This window comes from Anas acuta, chromosome 2, assembly GCF_963932015.1.
Source record: "Anas acuta chromosome 2, bAnaAcu1.1, whole genome shotgun sequence".
Taxonomy (NCBI): domain Eukaryota; kingdom Metazoa; phylum Chordata; class Aves; order Anseriformes; family Anatidae; genus Anas; species Anas acuta.
The window spans coordinates 9,322,417-9,343,539 of NC_088980.1; the positions used below are offsets into that span (position 1 = coordinate 9,322,417).

At 37.2% G+C, this 21,123-nt stretch overlaps 1 protein-coding gene across 2 annotated transcripts in view; it reads right to left on the reverse strand.

The window, feature by feature from the left end:
• LMBR1 (limb development membrane protein 1) overlaps positions 1–21,123 on the reverse strand; it is a 67,809-nt gene that overhangs the window by 21,764 nt on the left and 24,922 nt on the right. For both annotated transcript variants that reach the window (XM_068673444.1, XM_068673446.1), the window contains 3 exons: positions 19,824–19,927; positions 1,345–1,471; positions 805–873 (listed from right to left, as the gene is read on the reverse strand). In XM_068673444.1, the coding sequence (XP_068529545.1) occupies positions 805–873; positions 1,345–1,471; positions 19,824–19,927 (300 nt within the window). The remainder of the gene's footprint in view (positions 1–804; positions 874–1,344; positions 1,472–19,823; positions 19,928–21,123) is intronic.

Below are 21,123 nucleotides of genomic sequence, written 5' to 3' on the forward strand. Positions count from 1 at the left end.
ATGGTCAGAATCTCATTACTTCCCCACCTTCCATTACCGTGGATTTAAGAATCTCCACATACAGAGAACCTGAGGAGACTCAGCCAAGTTCTCCCAGTAACACCTTTCATAGACTGATCTGCTTAGTTTTATGTAAATGCCTCAAACTACCATCAATCTCAATCCTTTATCCATAGCAACAGCCCTATAAATGCTAGCTGTAAACCTTTAAAACCTAGAAAATGGGTGAAAACATGATGATCTAGAAAAGGAGATGATGTGCCCCCCCCTCTTGGCATTTTTTTTTTTTTTTTAAATAATAATTCAGGGGGCAGTGGAGGCATGAAACTATAAGTGCAGTTTGAAGCCTCCCATCATCTTTTCTACTCTCCTCAACAGGGACAAGAGAATTCTGTCTATGACCAGTTGGAATAAGTTTGGTTTTGTTGTTGTTTTAAAAAACACTGCATTTGTTTTGTATAAAAACAAGTAACAGATCTCTGGACTGGCCAGATACTAGTTTCATGACTATGAAAGTTAGCTGTGTTGTGTTCTTGCTTCTGCCTTTACAGGAATATTTTCATTTAAAAAAGGGATAAGGATAGTTTACTGAACACAGGACAAACTAAGTATTCTATGAAAATGTAACTGGTTTACAAACTTCAGAATTCAAATATAACAAGGTTATACTAAGATTCTAACTTATAAAAATACATATATTTTTTCATATTTAACTTTCATATTGAAGAACAATTTCCTTCGGTCTTTAAAAAACAAATAGAAGCATTCATCTTTTGGAAAAAAAAAAATCAGGGAAATACTTACACAGAAGTAACAAGCATCCCATCAGTGATATACAGGAATATAAATATGGGAGGTAGAATTCCCAGAGGTCTGCAAAGAACACATTAAGCACAGCCTTAGTTCATTATGAATAGACTACTTATGTCACAAATACAACTGAATTAGCTTCTTTCCCTAAGATTTCTTCTCCAGGATTGAAGAATTTCTGTGTTTTGAAGTATAAACTAAGAATTACTCAGTTAATAAATCTGCAGGCAACAAGCTGTCCTAGCATTTAGCATGAAAAGTATCTTCATCTTTTATCCCTATCCCACTTAAATCACTTGCTTTTAACATATAGATACACAACATCACATCCACAGGAGCAAGAAACATCTCACCATGCTAGAAACTGACTTAATAAGCTTACTGAACAGAAAAAATGGCATTAATTAAATTAATATGACTTAACCCGCGCAATACTCAGAATATTTACTAGAAATACTTTTATTTGAAAATATCCATTTCTAAAATTAAAAAAAAGACAAAAGCATTTTTTGTTTGTTTTTTAAAATTCCATACCATACAAAGACTCCATACTGGCAGCATCATTGTCTATGAGAGCTGAAGCCACCCATACGATTCCAAGGATAAGCAGTGCAAGAAGTATAAGCATTACAAGAGTTTCCAAAATGCGCGCTCTGATCCCCTGTGGGCAGAAGAGGAGAAAAAAAAAAAACACAGCAAAAGAACTTTGAATCCGATATTTTCAAACATAAGAAAAATACAAATAAATAGCAGTTTCTTATGCCTAAATATATATCCATGTTTTATCGCATAGACAAAAGAATAACATGTAATGCACATTTAAAATACAGCCTTCCGTGTGCATAAAAAAAGGAAGTACTTATGGCTTTATAATGCCTGGATTGCGTTTTTCCCCTTAAAACGACAGAAAGATGTTCTAAATTGCATATGCCTTACAGTTCTCATTAATCTCATTATTCCATAAAATATTCTTTATACGATATGATTTTGCCTGAGCATTTTTAAAAGATGGATTACTTTCCTAATACTTTCAGCAAAGAAAAGTGGATTAGCAAATTTTTATCTATGATTCCAATCAAGGGAATGGAAAGCCAATTATGGCAAATAGCCAAATAGCCCAGCAAGCATTAAAGCCCGCGTAGGTACAATGCACCAATTTCGTTAAAATACATTCTTCAGCTGAAATTGCTTCTGCACAGTCTACAGAGCCCTCAAGCGTATGGCCAGAGAACTGCTCCTGCTTGGCCTGCCCACGCACCGCCGCAGCCGCATCCCACAGCTCCCAGCCCTGCAAGCTCCACGCTGAATCCAACTCCTCCCTTGTGCCACACAAATCACAGGTCTACGAGGTTGTACCGCATTTTTCCTCATGAGCAAACGCTGTAACTACTCTAATTGCTGTGTTACATCTGCGAATCTAAATGTACCAAATAACACCAGAAATCCTTTTTAAGTACTGTTTTTTTAACACTAACTTTATTAATAGTGTGGTTGGGACACTTTCTTTAGAGGTCTTTACCCTTAACAGAATTGCTGTTCATATAACAACTTTTTCTTCAATTGTCAGCAAGTGTCTCCACAAACAAACCCAATCTCCTGTTTCTCACACAGGCTCACCCGAACTTGGGCGTATTCTACTGAAAAAAAATCTACTTCAGAGTTCAAAGAAGGGAGCGTTACTTCATTCTTCGCCCACTCTCACTACCCCTTCTCTCACTGCTTAACACACTGCTTAATAACCTTCACACAACACATCCACTGAAAGTTAGGTTCCTGACACGGCCACAGCATCCAACGATGAATGAAGAATTTACACATCCCAACCATGTGCGTTTATCTTAACTGTGTGCGTTTATCTCCTATAATACACGAATTCCTCTCTGCCATCAGTCCCTACAAAACAGCCAGCATAAAGGTAGCACGAACGAAAAAAAACAGACAAATAGAGACCTTCACACAACTCCCCTGAAGGCTTATGTGGGCAGATCAAGACAAACTCCATAAAGGCTCTCTAACACCAAATTTCAAACTAAAAGGTGGTATGGATAAGATATGGATTTGCTCCTAGGATGTATTTTGTGTACAATAAGTTACTTTGAGGTTAAGTTATTAAAAACTAATTTTTACAGTGCTCAGAAACTAGCTTTGTCTTCTCTGAGTTATTCTGAAGGCAAGCACCTAAGCCAAATACATGTATTTGAAGATGAAAGATGAAGATGAAAGCCATATATTAAATACTAGAACTTCAGCAATAGGTTACCAGAAAACAAACGCATTACAGTCCAATCTTTGTGTTGTAGTTTTGTTACCCTCTCCACAAAAAAAAATCACGAAGTTATTGATTTTAAAAAGAGCTCTGTAAAAACAGCAATCTGAACTTAAGAGGTACCTAAATGCAGTAGGTTTGGCAAGTTTTATCTCTGAATTTATCTACATCAGTCCTCCTTTCAGTAAAGAGCACTGATACAGAGCCTTCACTTTGCAACAGAAGTCACAAGATTAGAAGAAAACCCAAAACAACCAAGGACACAAGAACGCAGAGAGATCTGCTCCAAGCTTTACAAAATGCTTGACGACTCCTCTCCTTGGCAAAGGAAAATGTGATGCTATCTTCCGGGCTTCTGACGGCCACAGCCCCAAGAAGTGGAGACCATTTTAAGACCATCTAGTTCCAACCCCCCTGCCATGTGCAGGGATGTCACCCACTAGATCAGGGCTTTGAATAATTTTGACCTCAGAAAATCAGATCAATCTCCTTCCATTCTCAATAGATACACCTATCTTCACATTTACATGATGCATCAACAGTACTGCAGTCTCTCATAGAGAAGCACAACTGACAGTTCACTCCAAGTGCGAAGCAGGTTTTATTTTTGCATTATAAACATGAGATACACACAAGATTCAAGAATTGACGATCATTAAAAAAATATATTTTGAAAAGCTTTAATGAAGTGACTAGGCAGAAACATTTTGTCATAGGCATAACTGCCCAGGACTTTTTTTTTTTTATTTTTGAAAAGATGCTTAAGGACATAGGTGAATACTTACTCGTGTATGAGCCCACAGGACTGTGCTATATTTACATACACACATAGAAAATTCCTGGAGAAGTGAGCTATAGACACTTGATACGTTTTTTTTCCTGACAGTAGGTTTGTTTGTTCAGGTGTTTTTTTTTTTTTGCATAATATTCCTCAAAAAAAATAAAGTTTTCACATTAAAATTAGTAACATCACTAATTTAAGAGCTGGACCAAATGCTGTACTACTGACTCTTGAGAACAGAGGAAAAAGAGGTAGATCCAAGCAAGAGACACATAACATTTCATTTCAAAGAAAGCAAAATTATGCAAACCAACCTTGAAATTCATTGCTGAATTTTTTGATTTTGTGAGCAAAGACCTCCCCACTGACTTTTTTTTCATTTTGGCTTAACATTTCTTCTTTGAGTCATTTCATTTGCCTTCTCTCCCACAGTCCCATTATATTACTCAGCTTTCTTAGACAAACAAAATGTCATGGCACATCTCTGTGGCACAGAACATATTGCCACTCCTGTTTCACAGAATACTTTACTGCACTTTTTGAATCTATTTACTCCCCATTTTTCTTTGTGGGAAACAGAACATGAGGTTTAGAGTCTGACGTCTTCAAAAACAGCAGCAAACAAACCTAACACTGGAGATTTTAGACCATCTTGTAAGAGGATGTTTGTTGTTTATGTACAAGACAGATGTGATGATGTAGCCTGAGTGCAGAGTTAACAAATGAGTACAATATGGAAACGTGGTGTACATGTAGGTATGCAGGACCACTTCAAAGTAACATTGCAGCTAAGCAAGGAAAAACTCAAGTCATACAGTGATAAATGTCAGAAAAGTGACTGCATTTGTCACTTTTTGTTGGCAAGTGACAAGTTGGAGAAATCCTTTGATTTCTCATTGGTGTGCAACTGGAAACCATGGAAACCTTTATCACAGAAAGGAAGGAGGAGACCTGCAAGCAAGCTGTGCACGCACATGTGTGCGTACTCTTGAGTACTGGGTAGGTGAGGGAGGGAGGTGCAACAGTCATCTTTGATTTCAGGCTTTTCCAGTTCAGTTGTTGAACTGGGAGAGCACTTCCAATCACCGCTTAACATTCCCATGGAAGCTAAACTGATGACAAGAAAGAAGAATGGAAAAATAGTTCATATTTTTAACTTTGCATATTGTTTTAGTGAAGGAAAATGAAGTTGTCCAAGTCTTCATCTGGTCTTCCTTTCCTAATGGTCCTGACCGGTAGGTAAGAACAGGCAAAGTACACACTACAAAACCAAATATCTTGCATCAGGTGTTACAGAGACTTGTTCTATGTCAACTTTGAAACCCTGCAGTACTTATGTTAGCATGCAAATTTTGAGGTCAAATCCCTTGCTTTCTCTTGGCCAGTTAGCTGCTGGGGATGCAGGTTAAGTTGGAGAAGCAACAGCAGCAACAAAATATTTTAAAGTCTTTTTAGCAGTGTTAAAATACCAGATACTGAAAGCAAAACCACAAGCTACATAAAAATGCAATTGTGCTTGACGTAATGAAATAGGGAACAGAGATAAATGTAAAGGTGGTGGTGGATTTCCTGTATTCACTGCTATATGCTAAGTGTATTGTTGTGACTTCAGCTTCCTTTTGTGGGTACAAAGAGAGAGGAGTGGGAAGGAAAGAAAGGAAGTAGGAAGACCTATGAAAAACACATTCCTTTTTAACAAAAATCTCCAATCCTATGCTTTACACTAGATGATTTGGCAGTCAGAAAGAGTAGAAAAAAAAGTTATTAACTGACATTGACAAGTACCAAAAAGGAAATGGATGGAACAACACGCACTCCCTGAAGATCTCGAAAACAAGCATGACATGAACAGAACTGATTTATTATGAAGAGGGGCTCAGAAGGTATCCTCAGTTTTGTAGGGGTTGCCCTTGCACCCCAGTAAAGATGAGGGAAGGCTATATAAAATGTTAAACACAAGAAAGGTGAACTGGAAGTGAAGTACAAAGGCAAAAAGGGAAAGAGACAGCAATAATGTGAGTTAAAACAATGCACTGGAAGTGTTGGGAAGAAGAACCTATCTCTAGTCTTCAATTTGTGCATAATTTCTTGTGTAGGCCCAAAAATGAGAGGAACATTGTTCCCAACGTGGACTCATCCACTTAGCACTGTCCTTTAGGAACTATAAGCCACAAAAATTACATTTATTTTGGAAGCCAGTAACTTTAGTTTTGGTAGACAAATTTTAAAAGTCTTTTTCCATGAAGGTATCTGACAAAAGATCAACTGTCACTGCTTCCAACACTACAAGCACGCGATGATCTTTGATAATTGCTGAACAGGAAATCAAAACACATCAAAAAGCTTGCCATTTCCTCAAGTTTCAGATCATCCGTAAAGCAAAACAAACAGGCTTCTGAAGGTAAATTACCTGCACGGTTCCCTGTTGTCAGGAAAGCAGAAGCTTGGCATCATAGAGGCCAACTTGATGCAAAAAATCTTTTTTGGACGGAGGATGGAAAACAATGTGGTCAACAAAAACTTCAGAAACTAATTACTATAATCTGATAGATACTACAATTAAGATGTTTATTAAGACAATTGGGGAATTAAGACAATTGGGGGAAAAAGATTGGCAGATGGTACCCTCTAGCCCCACACCCCTTTATTTTTTCCAACTTCAAAGAAAGTTTCTCAGTCTAGACTCAACAGCTCACCTACACTTTTACTCACAGCACATTTTCAAAATTCATCCAGTTCTTTAAAGCATGCACTTAACCAAGTGAAATATTTTGTTAAAGAAAAGATGTCCAAAACATCAATCCCAGCAGCCTGGAACTTGCCAGAAGCCTAGTAATATCTGTCATCTTCTGTGTACACTAACGAGGGGTAAAAAAACAAAACCAAAAGATGAACAAAAAAAGCATTTGAAGCTTCCAAGGCATGCCGACAAATAAAAGCTATCCTAAGAACACATTCTAAGGATCCTGCGGTTTGTAAAGCCTTGGAGATGTCTGACTCTCAGGCTTCTTTAAAAATCAATTGCTGAGACATTCAGAAGTTTTTATAGATTGCTTAATCCTGAGCTACTTACACTGCCTGTAGCAGTGGGCCTAAGGGCTCATGTTTCCAGAAATGCTGTATTTGAGCAAGGAAGATTAATTATTTTACGTGTTATGTTGTTTGTTTTTTTATTTTATTTTATTTTTTAAATTCTGAAAGGCATCTTCAGAATCTTGCCATGTTGCCTTCATTCTGGATAATAAATAACCAAATGTGTTAAAAACAGCACATGGCCTAAAAAGTGAATTCTTCTGAAAAGCCCAGTGAAGTACAAATAGCAACAACAGTTCTGAAGGGATGACAGATATCATGCAAAAAAGGCAAAACGTATAATTATTAAGAAAAAAATTTCCCCAATAAATTTGTAATAAATGGGATTATGATTACACAATTGAAACACATTAGGATCTGTTTTACATTGTGTGTGTTTACACATAACACCTAGAGCTTGGGTTTTACTTTACAAAAGAATGTGTGTTCGACGATAGTTTCTTACAGCTTTTCAATAAAGAAAAGGGAAATCTCTTGATATCTGATTCAAGAATTTTTTCTTTCATTTTAAATTTTATAACTATTTTGTATCGTTATATGATATGATATTACATTTATATCATCCAAATAGTTCACCATTAAGTTAGCATAAGTAACAAGTGAAGACCTTGCACTACACAGTGACTGTCCAAAAGGTTTCAGGTGTTTTGCCTGACTAGCAATTAGCACAGGAATCTTTCATTATTACAACGAATCACAGGGATAGGGCATAGGCTAGAAACCTGCTGAGTGCTCCCCTCTTCTCTTAAAAGTCACAAAAATTCTGGAACAGCTCAAAAGGACATCTCTGATGACTGTAATTCTTGCAAAGCTAGGATAAAACATGCACCACATGGCCAGGGAATGCACCGGTTTGTCTTCCAAGCGATGGTACAACCCCATGCCAGCAACTCACAAGCTGCTACATTTTGGGAAAAGATCACATAAACGATAGCAATCAAGACATTCCTTGCTCATTTTTGATCTTCCAGTTGTGATTAGGAATACATTTTTCAACAGTTTAAGCTTTATAAAGATTTCAACATGTATGTACAGATAATATTTACCAAGAGTTCTTGTGTTTTAACACCAATGAATGAGCAGAAGAGCTTCCAAAACAATATTTTCACTTTCCATAAAAGCCCAAACTGCTGGTAAAACCAAAGAACTGCAGCCCCACCTCAACTAAAAGCTTTTCTTCATTGGAACACTTCTTGGTTGCAGTAGTTTTGATGAACAAATTACTAGCTCCTATAAAATGGACATTTTTGGAACTACCTTACAGATACATAGCGTTACATGGATTTTGGGTGGTTCCACACTGTAATTTGTTTGCAAATTTTACAGAGGAAAAAGGCAATTATCAACGAAGTACAAATTACAGCGTGTTACACACGAGAACAAAGAGTCCTAACAATGTTTCTATGGTGCTGAAAACTTAAACACAGTTCTGCTTGGATATCTTGACCTCTCGCAAGGTAGGTAAACATTACTTTTTACACTATGCCCTGAGCCATAGGGAAAGCCTGGGAAACATTTCTGCAATCATGGCACACTTAAAATACACACGAAGCCTATTGTTTTCACGTGACAAAACGGAGTCTCGGTTTTCTTAAGATTTGCTTAGCGAGACGCTGACTGCAACAAACATGCATGCTAACATCTGGAAAAAATAAACAGAAGTACTAAAAAAAAAAAAAAAACAACAGAATTACAGAAGGTACTGGATTGGAAATGTTATATATTGAAGTCTGCTATCTTTTTAGCACCTGATACCCTCTTCTCCTGGTTTGCAAGCACTAGCAAAGACCTCACTTTAAAGCACTTTATAATCATTTCTACGTTCTGAAACTATACTTTGAACAACCTTTGCTGTGACGTATGCAAGACAGTGCAAAAATGAATTTCTTTATAATTGAAAGAGAGGCATTCTCCATCAGGTATCAAGGAAATACAAACTAAATTTAGCATATGGATATATTTAGCTAACTCAAATTATTGAATCAAAACCAGCCAATGCCTCAGAGCCTTTATAGAACAAACTAAACATTTTTGATCAAGAAATAATGCATCCAGGCAACAGATTCAAACAACAGGAAAATAGTTTTGATGCCCATGCAGGAATTAAAGACTAACTAGTGCTGACCATAACTCCTCCACACTCTCTTCCCTTACACTGAAATTTTCTGGCCTGAAGGCACCTTAAAACCAAAATGAACACACTTGTCTCACAACACAGCAAGTATATTTTAAAGCTTGTATTTATTTTCTATTCATTACAAACCTTACAATTTAATATTCACAAAACAAGCAAGTTCCAGCTAATTTCTGCCAGTATCTTTTCCCAAGTGATTTCAGCGGTTACCATTCAACGGTTATCATTCAATGAAAGAGGTAGCTGAAATCATCTGACTGTACAGAATAGTTATACAGGATAAAGAACAAAATCCAAGAAATTAAGACAGCAGAATTGGAGAGAAAAAAAATGAAAATTAAAGGATCTTGATGGAAAAAGAAAGTATGATGTCTTTGGGTACCAGCTATAAACATGAAGCAAGAAGTACATGGACTACACGTGCCAAATTGGAAATGATGGTATAAACTTGCATAACAAGGGGTCACCAAGAAGGTGTCTGTTTAGTAGACTGGTAGAGCTGACATCTCTCCAGCATTGTGGAGTGCCAAACACCTACACCCTCTTCTCCAGGGCCCCAGAAAGCCTTCTGGCCCTAACTGCTGTGTTACCGCATGTTCTGGTTCCATACCCGTCCAGTCTTCTTGTTGACATGACTGCATGCAAATAACTTGCTGAAATAGCCTAAGAACCAATACGAGCTCCCAGCAGATTTGCATCCTAACTACAAGGATGGAAAATTGTTCTCTCACCTTTTTTTTTTTTTTTTTTTTTTTATTTTTAAACCCCCGGGGATCTATTGAACTATCCGAGACAAGACAAACTCCAGAATAACAACATGAGTCATCTGTTGTCTGTGTCATTGTTTCAAATAGGTGGGTTCAAAGTACTTAAGGAAAGAGCACACGCCTGACTTCCACATCAAGGTATCATTCTTGCACATTTAACATAGAAATAATGTACTGGGAAAAAAAGTCCTTCAAAATTTTAAAAGAGAAGACATACCAGTCTCATAAAAGCTAGACAGGATACCAGAGAAAAAGCAAATATCTACTAGGTGGAAGAAAATGATTACAGCCTACGGTTGTCACATGTTACAGCCTGCTCTTCCCTCATATGCAAAAACTGTTATATACCAAAAAAAAAAAAAAAAAGGAGTACATCAAAGCTCTTATTAAAAAGGAGAAATGCACATCTCCTATTGATACAATAGTAAAAGCATAAAACCGTTTAGGGGAGAAAGGCAGGAAGATGTGAAAGGATACATATAGTGAAATTATGGCTATCCCCTCACTATCCCCTTCTCCTCCTCCCCCCCCCAAGTTTCCTCTGTTGTTCCATTAGCTAGCTCAGCCCTCACTAATTAGCTCTTAGGTGCTCCACTCCCTCCGCCTACCAAGTTTCCTACACTTTCCCAAGCCACCTGCAACAACAACAGGGGAGCTGTGGGATTTCTGACAGTGTGAGCCTCCCTACAATCACTTACTTTTGGATGAGAAAGATTCTTTCCTGCTAGACTGGAGCGATAGGAAGAAAAATAGATATTTTCCATCTTCTTTATAGCTTGGCAGGGGATTAAAATAAGTAACTTAAAAGTATAAAGAAAGACTTGGAATTTCTGATAGTGTTTCTGGTGGAAAGAAACCATAAAGATCTGTTCTCAGAAGCAAATGACACGTAGAACACAGATCACTATTAAAGTTCTAAAATAAAGAGAAACCTTGAGGTTTTTTTGGTGTCAATCTCTGCTATCCATGGCATGGGTAAATAAGACAAGGAAGAGAGCACCAGACTGCTACAAGTTCCTTTTAATAAACTGGGAAACTGTTCAAAAAAAGCTGCACCAAAACAAATAGAAACATGAAAGTGGTCAGGGATGAGAGACGAACTCATTGCCTTCTTCAAGCCTTTAACTCAGACACGCTTAATGCTTAGACACCTGCCTTTTTCCATCAACCGAAAGAAGCAACTTCTAGCTCCCCTGGATCAGTCATTTTAGGCACCTTGCATTTAAATACTTTCTCCCTTCAGTCTCAAAGAACACCACAAGTTTCTATATAAATGAAATAATTATATGAATTTTATTATAAACTGAGAATTTACAAAAACTAACAAGAAATCTATCTCATGATTTTTAGATATGCAGCTATCAGTACCACAAACAAAAGAGTCTACAGAAGGTATTAACTGTGTTTCCATGAAAAAAAAAACAACACCTATTCATTTATGCCTTAAAAAGAGCATCTACAATGTCTCAATCATTTCAAAAGATTTCAATTCCAAGTTAATGCTTTGCTGCACAAAAAGTCCAGTAACAAAAATAAAATACAACTCCCACAGGACTATATTTCTAGAACCTCCAGCTTCAATTCACATCAGTCTAAAATGAAGAGCTCCCAGCACAGTATTGGTAGCTCTACCACCTGTATGCTTTACAAACATGTACTTAGCTTGTGTGTTTTTACTCATACAGAACTCTGTAAATTAGAATAAACTCAAAGAAAAAAATATAAGTGTAAAATAAAAACACACAAGTGATGCATTCACTAAGAGAGCAACAAAGATTCACAGTTCACTCCATTTGAAGGGCTGCAGCTACCTGTTAAAGCTTTTAGCAAAGAATTATGGAAATTCCACAAAATATGAGCATGCTAAATACAGCAGAACTTTGTAGCAGCTGAACTGCACAAGTTCAGAACGATGTAGGAGTGGGGAAAGCACAGGAGTTCAGCAATGCTTTTTGTTCCTGGCTCAGGCGAGGTGGAATAACTAATGCTCCAGTACTAGCTTCTACAGCCTAATTAGTTTCACAGATGACTACCTACTCATGCAGGAGTCACCTAATACAATTTCTTACAGTATGCTAGTAAAGTAATGGTCAGGAATCCGCATTTTGAAATAACACTAAGTTTGTTTGGGATTTTCCTTGCACAGTATTTTTATCACTAACAGGCTTTGTTTTATTCTGTTATTGTCGTTTTATTCTGTTATTGTACAGATTTTTAAAACTGAAACACATGAAAATGTTGCAAGGCAATATATTAACCTGACGTTTTGCTCTTCTATCAACTTTGAGGAACTGTTCGAAAAAGTAAATTATAATCTTAACCCCATAAACAACAGCAGAAAGGCAGAACCGTTGCTCAGCTATGAAGTCACAATGAGGCAGGTACTGCAGATAAGCTACACTGAATAAACTACACCTTTAGTTTATCTCCTGTTGCCTTATTTTCTGTAACTTGCTTTCAGGCATCTTTAAAAGAAGTACATTTTAATTTATGGAAGCAACCAACTGACATTTAACTACTTCAATGAAACGGAGCACAGATCACATCTCATCACATCTTGATCCAATGTGTGCAACAACCAATATCCACTTATTTCCCCCCTCAGCTGTCCTCAGATACAGAACTGTTATATATATTCAGCAAACCATAGATCTCCTTGTGGTAGCATAAAAAGGTCGGATTTTGCTCATAAAGTCCCCGGTGGAGTTAAGCAAGATGTTTTATAAAACCACATGAAAAGTTTTATATATGTACAAAAACAAGTCCACACTAAGCCATTCTTCCTCAATAGCCAAAGAATGCATGTTATTCACCTAGAAGTTGCTGTCTTGTACAGAAATGCTGTCTTGTACCTTGTTCTTAAGTGTCTAAATACAGACACTACGCTAAATTACACATGTGGAAGTCTAGGTTTTGAAATACAAAAATGAATATAACAAACATTCCCAACTTCTTCTCGACCTGTAGAGAGTGATTTTCAGGTTCTTACCATCTTTAGCTTGCCTTAGTTACACTCATTCTGAAAGGACAGAAGAGACCCCTGCTTTACTTTTATACACAAAGCTGTTCTCCTCTCCTACTAATCCCCCGTATAGTTACATATTCCAATCACAGCTCCCCAACAGCAGCCCATGCACTCACATAACTCTTTTCAGAGTAATTTCATGAAATACATGCTTAAGGTAAGAAATTCTCTTTTCCTCTGCAGAACTGCAAATAAAGGACCTGGTGGTATAAAACTGGGATTTTAGCATGTTTTCAGAGAATCCACTGTAGACACCTGTCAATGTGACACGCTACCAAGTAGAGCAGACTTCTTCTATCACTCCCAGATACCTCAAGTTCTTCTCACATGCAGTATTAGATGTGCCTAAACTAACCTTTACATCGCAAATTATAAGAGCACCAAGTTCAGCTGTGCACAAGTTGTTTCTGAGACCTCAATGAAAGCAGCAAGCATATGAAGATTTCAACTCTATTATTTTCAAGGCAAAATTTACTATCAAATATACTCCTTCACTATCCAGCTTGCATCTTACAGATTATGTTACGAGTTTGTATGACTGTCAGGTAAGTATGCTTTTATAAGGGAGGAGAAGCCCTGATCGAGCTACTTGCCAGATCAGAACCACAAAATAATCAGGATTTGCTTCTAAACAACAACAAAAAATGTCTAATAAATATTAAGTGGTGTCATTTTAAATGACTCTGCTTTAAAGAACCAGACTTCATATCTGAACTTAAGATGTTAGCTTATGTCAAAAATACAAAACCAAACAGCTGCCTTTGATGTGACTGATTAAACAACTTTTGTCTCTGGTATTACTAATGGAATGAGCAAATGGGCTGCAATATAAGGTACAATAATTCAGTTACATACTAGTAAACATTTCATGGAGATCAGAGCACTAAAGTTTCAGTTCATGCTGAATGATTTTATAGACAAATAAATAAGAGCTAATACCAAATAAACATACGCTGTCAACAGGGTACCTCAAGACTATTTGGTGAGCCATTACCCACAGTGGCCCATGGCTATTGCCACTGGAGGTACAAGCAAGCATAAAACATGAAGTCAAATTCTGTTTCCAAACAAGGTTCAAGTCTCTTGTGTTCTCCAGATTGCTTTCACAGAAAAAAAAAGCAGGACAAATGCAGAAAATCAACTGTTTAATTCAAGGCAACCTCATATTAGAAAGGTTTTCCAAGCAACCTTCCCCAAGATTATATTATAGGGACACTTGCTTTCCATTAAATACTTGTTGAGATTAGCAAAGCAGTTTCTAAATAGTTCAAAAGTACCTGTGAACAGATTTTTTCTATTGGTTTCATCACATGGCAAAAAAATATACTCCCTACTTTTGCTGTAGGTATCTGTAGGATTCTGGTTTAACAAAATGTAGAGCACAACATGAGTCTATTTTTTAAGTAGAAAAACACAGAAATTAGAATTTCCACATCCACCAAAAAAGGGAAGAAGCAGCCTTACTTATCTACATTTATTGAAGTTTACATTCCCAAAGCTTGAAAATGCTACGCACTGCAACATGATATATTTGAAATTTAAGCAGAGTTCAGTCTTACTATTTAGTCTCATTAACATACCTAGGAAAATATGTTTTTCAATTGCAAAGACAAGTGTATCTATCAACTCCAACACTGGAGATGGAAGATGTACACACCATGGCTACTCAGCAAATGACAGCCTATCTTTACAGTAAAAATAAAGCTGTTTCTCTAAAAATGCTTGTAACTGTGCTTTCGCAGAGCTCCAACATTTCACTCCCTCCCCAAATAAATAATTTTATTTACAACGCACCTTCTTAAAAGTAGTGCTCCAGAGAAAAAGAGGAAGGAAGTGTTTAAGAGCAGAAATCTCCGTATTTCAGTATTTGGGACAGAAGCCTTGTACCAGGTTTTACTCACAAGGGCTAAGCTGCAACTGCTAACACAGGCAGGACTTGGCAGTCACGACAGCCAAGTTTTATACAGTAGCAAGCACTACGCAGTAAACTGTTCTGAGCTCTGGCCCATCTCACCTGCCTTAACCGTATGAATAAATTGCTACATATTTAAGTGGTGGTTTTTATTAAAAATAAACTCAACTAGAATTCGGGAAGAGATATCAAGGGAAGGCAAGCAGATGGAGAGACTGGCTGACACATAACAATAGCTGGTGAAATATTACTCTTATTTTCTGTAATAAACACCAAGATCAAAACATTATGCAAGTTAAATTTCCTTGAAAGGTTCCCAGCAGGAGTTTTCCTTTTTGTTTGTGCAGTACGCGATTTCCTCTCACCCACAAAAAACATACCAAGAATGTGCATGTGCCACTAACACTAAGCAGCACTTCCTTAATCACTCATTTCCAACAATTTATGGATGATCAGTGGCAAAAACGAGCAAAAATAATGAAAGCATGCAATGAAAGCTCATTGAGACAAACCGGCTTGGACTTCCTACTCATTTCTGTGTCTCTTTAAGATGGGGGTCTGATACAAATTAGCCACTGGGAAAAAAGTCATCTGGTCATAAAATACAGTACAGGGTCACTTTTATGTAAGTTTGCCAAAAGGGACATAAACCAGGACAATTTCAAACTGTGACACAGGATAGAAGTATATTAAAAAAATCTTTGTTCCTCCTCCATTGTGCTGTCATGTTGCTCAGCTTTATAGACGTTCTGAGCACCAGCTCTGGCCTCTTCGCTTCCACCTGGTCTACCTAATTAATTAAGCAAGGAAGTTACCTCAAATTTTTGTACTATTTGTTTTTATTATCATGCACTTCTTTTGATGTTCCAGGAGTTAACCTCTTAATCCACAGACTCTGTGTGCTGTGTTCTGAACATTTTGGGATGTCTGGATAATTTGGATAATTGGTCAGGATGTTGCTGTCGCTCATGTTAAACTTTATGCCATGACTTCAAGTTCAAAGATCAGTATTAAGGTAAAATGCTTCATAAAGCCTTTTTAAAACTCTACACTCCTGATCACACAATATCTAGTTATACCAGTTTCTCACGGTGGTAAATGGCACTATTTGTACTTTCTTACAAGGAAATTACTCCTAAACATCTTTATCTTTGTCAACTTCAAACAAATACAAATTTCAGTTGAAGTTACATCAAGAGAAAGCATATTTTAAAGGTCAAGAAAAGGTACAGCAATTACCTCCTCAAAAAGGCTCGCCTCCTTCACCCAGCAGCATACATGTAGTTTCTGTGCAGTCTTATCACCCATGGAAACACCAGCAGCATAAACTACAGAGCCTCCACTACAAATACCACAATTTCAGAATAATAAGGGATGAGGTTAGTTCTGACATTAAGAAACACGGCTGACACCTTTGTTTCACAGCTGTACTACAGAATTTGTGAAGGTCGGCGGCAAAGAACTGAAAGAGGCTCTAAACAAGAAATAACGTGACACAGACTCTACGAAGGAAGACAAGAAAAATTTAGAAGGACATCAAAACATTTTGAAGACCGGTACAGGACATTAAAGTTACTTCAAGCTATCCCAATACTTCATTTAATAGCATTGGCTAAGGCTTAATATACTGAAACGATCTCTGACTACTTCAAGAATCTTGAAAAAGCTGACTCACACGTCCATGTAAGTATCCACATGTGCACAAATACACACGATGGGTACAGATATATACAGATATACATACACCCATACATACACTACTCCAGTTAACAGAAGCCTGCACATGCAAGGATGGAAATAGACTATAGCAAGCACTTAAGCTCTTTAAAAGGGCATGGGCAACCCCCCTTAGGCCCAAAATGCCCTTTTTGAATTACCGTAGTGGTTTTAATTAAAAACTAGGCAGAAAATCAGTTTGATTTCCAGTACAACATTGCATCCGTCCACGGTGAGTGCCTAATTTCCGTATTTCTCCCCTCTGTGCAATACCCAAGTGCTTGGTTGTTTTAAACTGTTGCCCTGGGGAAGGCAAAGAGTCTGTAAGAGGGGCCATGTGCCATTTAGTAAGTATACTAGCAACCAAGAAAAAAAAAAAAAAGCTATGGTAAATTGGAAGATAGTTAATCAAACCCATTCAAATTCATTAAACTTAAACAGTTAAGGGGGGCAATACTTCCAGAAAAGAATATGGAAAGAAAAGGTACACAGAACTGAAAATTCTAACCTATGAGCTATCTGAATAAAGCTTGCAACAAGTTCACATGATAAGTAGATAAAAATCAACTTTTAGCATAATCTGTGATAAACACTCAGATGAAAACTTTGGGGATTAGGCCCATATGTGATAATGACAAACATCACTGTCACGACTTAAGCTGAACAAAGAAATCCAATAAAAAAATAAAAAGATGATTCAATCTCAGAACTGAACTTCTTATTCATTTTTTCTGAGCTTCTATTAAAATCCAACAAGTAGTTCTTATACAAAAACCTTCAAATGGATGTCCTGACTGCACGCCTAAATCCCAAGTGACCCATTTATTCATTATAACAAAAGTAATTCAATGACAAATTTAAGATGGCCTGCACAGAAGCTTCCCATGGAACAGTCTTTTCATCCATTTTTTACCCGAACAGGTATCTAATAATCAACTGCTTTCCCTACTCCACATGCCCAGCTCCCAACTGAAAGATTAAAGACTCCATATCCTGTGCTAAACGTCTTTATTCAAGATCTTCACATTTACAATATGATCATTCTTCTCTTAACTGCTTCAAGTTTTGCCAAATGTATGAAATATTTCTTTAAATTGAGATCACTAAAACCTGATTTTGCCAATTAACAGTAATAGCATTTGAATGACTTTTTTTTTTATAACCCTGGCCCATTAGTCTGATGTGATGAATGACAAAATATGATGTTTTTTTTAAAAAATAATATAAGTACAATCATAAACAAAGTAGTTTCTTAAAGTACCAGAATTCTACATGGTAATCATCATTTCAAAATCTTGTCTGAGGAGAAAGATAACCAACATGCCAAAATATAACAGAAGACCTTTCTTGACATCTGCAGACAGATTATGGTTTTTATCTCCTATAGCTTTATAAATGGCTTTATAAATGGTTCCAAGTGTAAACATGCAATAGCGACCCAAATTCTCTTGACACTGGCTACCATACATCCCATTCATATGCTTGATAGTTAGAGCATAACTTAAAGTTTTAGGTAAAGTCCAAGTTTAGTGCAGCTGGGTTGCATAATGCATTTATTGTAGACAAAGCTACAAGTCAAGGGGACACACCGGCAGTACCATACACAGTACCTTAAAGAAAAAAATCCATGGTTTTGGTTGGACTGCAGAAGACAAATCCCACTAAAGTCAGCTAATTTACACATTAGCTCTAACAAGACACTTAAGAGACAAAAGCCAAATGGAATAGCCTCCACCTGGAAACTGAAAGGTCAAACTGAGTTGCTGAAAGTGTTCTCAGCCCTATGGATACCTGAAGCAAAGGAAGGAGAGGAAAGCAGAACATTTTCCAGCCATGTGGGATAAGCAGAGTTAGCCCATGATCAGACTCCTTTGATGTTGAACTCATTAGTGTGGTCATACTGAAGTAACTTGGATACATCCAGTGCAGTCAGTAAAACATAACGCTGCAGCTGTATCAGTGAGCTCAGACCAGGCTATCAAACAAGTACGTGAACACCATCCTGCTTGACTCCACACGTCCCTCCTGACACAGCTATCTTGCTCAGTCTATGTAATCTACCAATAGCTTCAACAGAGGAGTAAAACCCTTATTTCTTCACGTTCTTTTCTCTGAAACTGAGATTTTCCTCATGCTATGCTTTTTAAGTATCTTCTTTCTTTGCTTTCTCCTCCCGTTCTCTCAAGGGTATACTTGAACCCTTAAATCCCAAACTGGATGTAGTACTTCACTGGAGGCTTTCCCAATTCCACAAAGAACAAATATGGCAACTTCATCTCCATGACGCATTCTTGTCAATACAACCAAGACTTATGTTTTCTACCCCACCATAATCATCACCTTCGTGATTTATGTTATATATGATCCATCAATGACTCAGTCTTTTGTATCCACCCTCAGCAGATTTCATTCTCCTAGTGTTAGGCCACTTTCCAATATCCTTTGCTTTCTAATAACTGTCATCCAAAGGGTGGGGAATTTTCTTGTATAGCATCATTAGAAACAAAAAGTGTAATCACTTGGATGATAAAGATTAATGAAAGCATGCTACAACTGATCCCCAGACAATTGACTTCAGTTATTTGATATTTACAACTTAAAATTGAATTTGCCATGCCTCCCATTACAGTATTTTTTGTTACATTTCTTTGGTTCAGATAACATAATAGAATTATCATATTACTCAGAAATTGCTTTCCCCAATTCCGTGGTTCACTGAAACAGTCAGCCCTCCCAACTTTCACATATCTAACTAAATTATTCTAAACGGGTAGAGAATAATAAAAAATTTTCTTCACATACTGTTAATACTGACAATCAGGCAGCTGGACTAGATGATCTTTGAAAGTTCCTTCTGTTCTATTCTAAGGAGAACTTTATTTATATTATAAAATAGACCTTTATAACTCACAAATCCAAGTTGTTTTATTTATTTATTTATTAAGTTTTCCTTGGGTCATCTATTATCAAGTCACCCTTTCTATTAATAAGCTTGTATTTCTTTGTTGCTTTATTACCAATATATGTATTGAACCTTCTTTTGTTTTAACATCCCCCAAAAATCCTTTTCCTCAAAAAAAAAAAAAATTTAAAACATTTTAAAACACAAGATAACCCACTTTCTTGATGCCAGTGTACATGCCATGTATTGTATACTCACTTCACCTGCTTGTGCATATACAAATGTGCAATCTTTAACATAAGCATATACATCCCAGCATAGTCCTCCCAAATCTGTAATTTGTTCCATCAGAATTGAGGACTGAAAATGGAATATGTACTGTAATCACTCCATATGTATTTAACAGTATTTTCCTACCTTTTTTAAGCCAGCGAATCCTTCCGATTCCAGGAAGAAAAAGGCAAAGGGCATCAACACAAACAAACATAAATTGGAAAAAAGAGAAGCAAGATTCCACAACCCTGCAATAAACAAGAAAGTGCACATGATAAGTTTCTCAATTTAAAAAACAAAGTTAACCTCACAGTTTCCTTCTTTACGTGTAACAATGAAGTATGCATTAGTACTACAAAGTCAGTTTTATGGATACACACAAATACATAGTTACCTCCAGGTCATCACCAAAAAAAACACTCCTTTCTCTGCATAATAAGCTACTGACAGAACTGGATATCAACTTCAACAGCAGCAGCTATCTGAAACCTCGGAAGAGAGATTGCAAACTCTGGTGGACTACTCCCATGATATCCCACTCAAGAGTATTTATGTGTTTAACATTTTCAGGAGAAAAGCATTTTATCAACACTGGATCTCACAAAATTCATTTCTATCTATTCACTACCTCCCGTATTTTACTCTAGAGAATCTTAGGCAAATCATGGTTTTAACATCAACAATACAAAAACCATCATCACCACCTCCAAATTAGAAGATACAGTAAAGATAACAGCAATTCACAGTGAGCTGAGTGGCTCAGTAGTCAACTGGAGAGCAGTAGATGACATTTATCACAATTCCAGTATAACACTTTCAACTTCATCTCCCAGATATCCCCATAATTAATGAAATATGGGCTCAGCGGAGAGTGCATTGGACTAAAATTGCCTGAGCTTCTGGGCTCAAAGGGTCAGGATCAGCAGCACAAAGTCAGGCTGGAAGCCAGTCACCAAGGGTTACAATAAGTTAACAATTATCTTCATTAACACCACAGATAGTGGGAAAGACTGCATCCTCAGCAAGTCTGCCAATGATACAGAACAGGGAGGAGCAGGGGGCTGTCATTCAGATGGACCTCTGTAGGTGGGCAACCAGGCAGAGAGCACACTGATGACCAACTGGCCCAACAGTAGCTTTGTAGAAAAGGCCTTAGAGATCCTGTTAGATACCAAGTTGAACAGGAGCCCTTGCAGCAAAGGAAGCCAACAGCATCCTCAGCTGCTTTAGAAGCAGCACTGCCAGCACTCCAAGGGAGGAGATCCTCCCTCTGCTCACCGTGTGCTCATCTGGAGTGCTGCATCCAGCTGTGGGCTCCTCCCTAAACACACTGGAATGAGACCAGCAAAGGGCTGCAACATAATTAAAAGATTGGAGCATCTTCATAAAGAAGAGGCAATTTTATTAATGCATGTAAATATCTGATGCAAAGGGGGTGACAGAG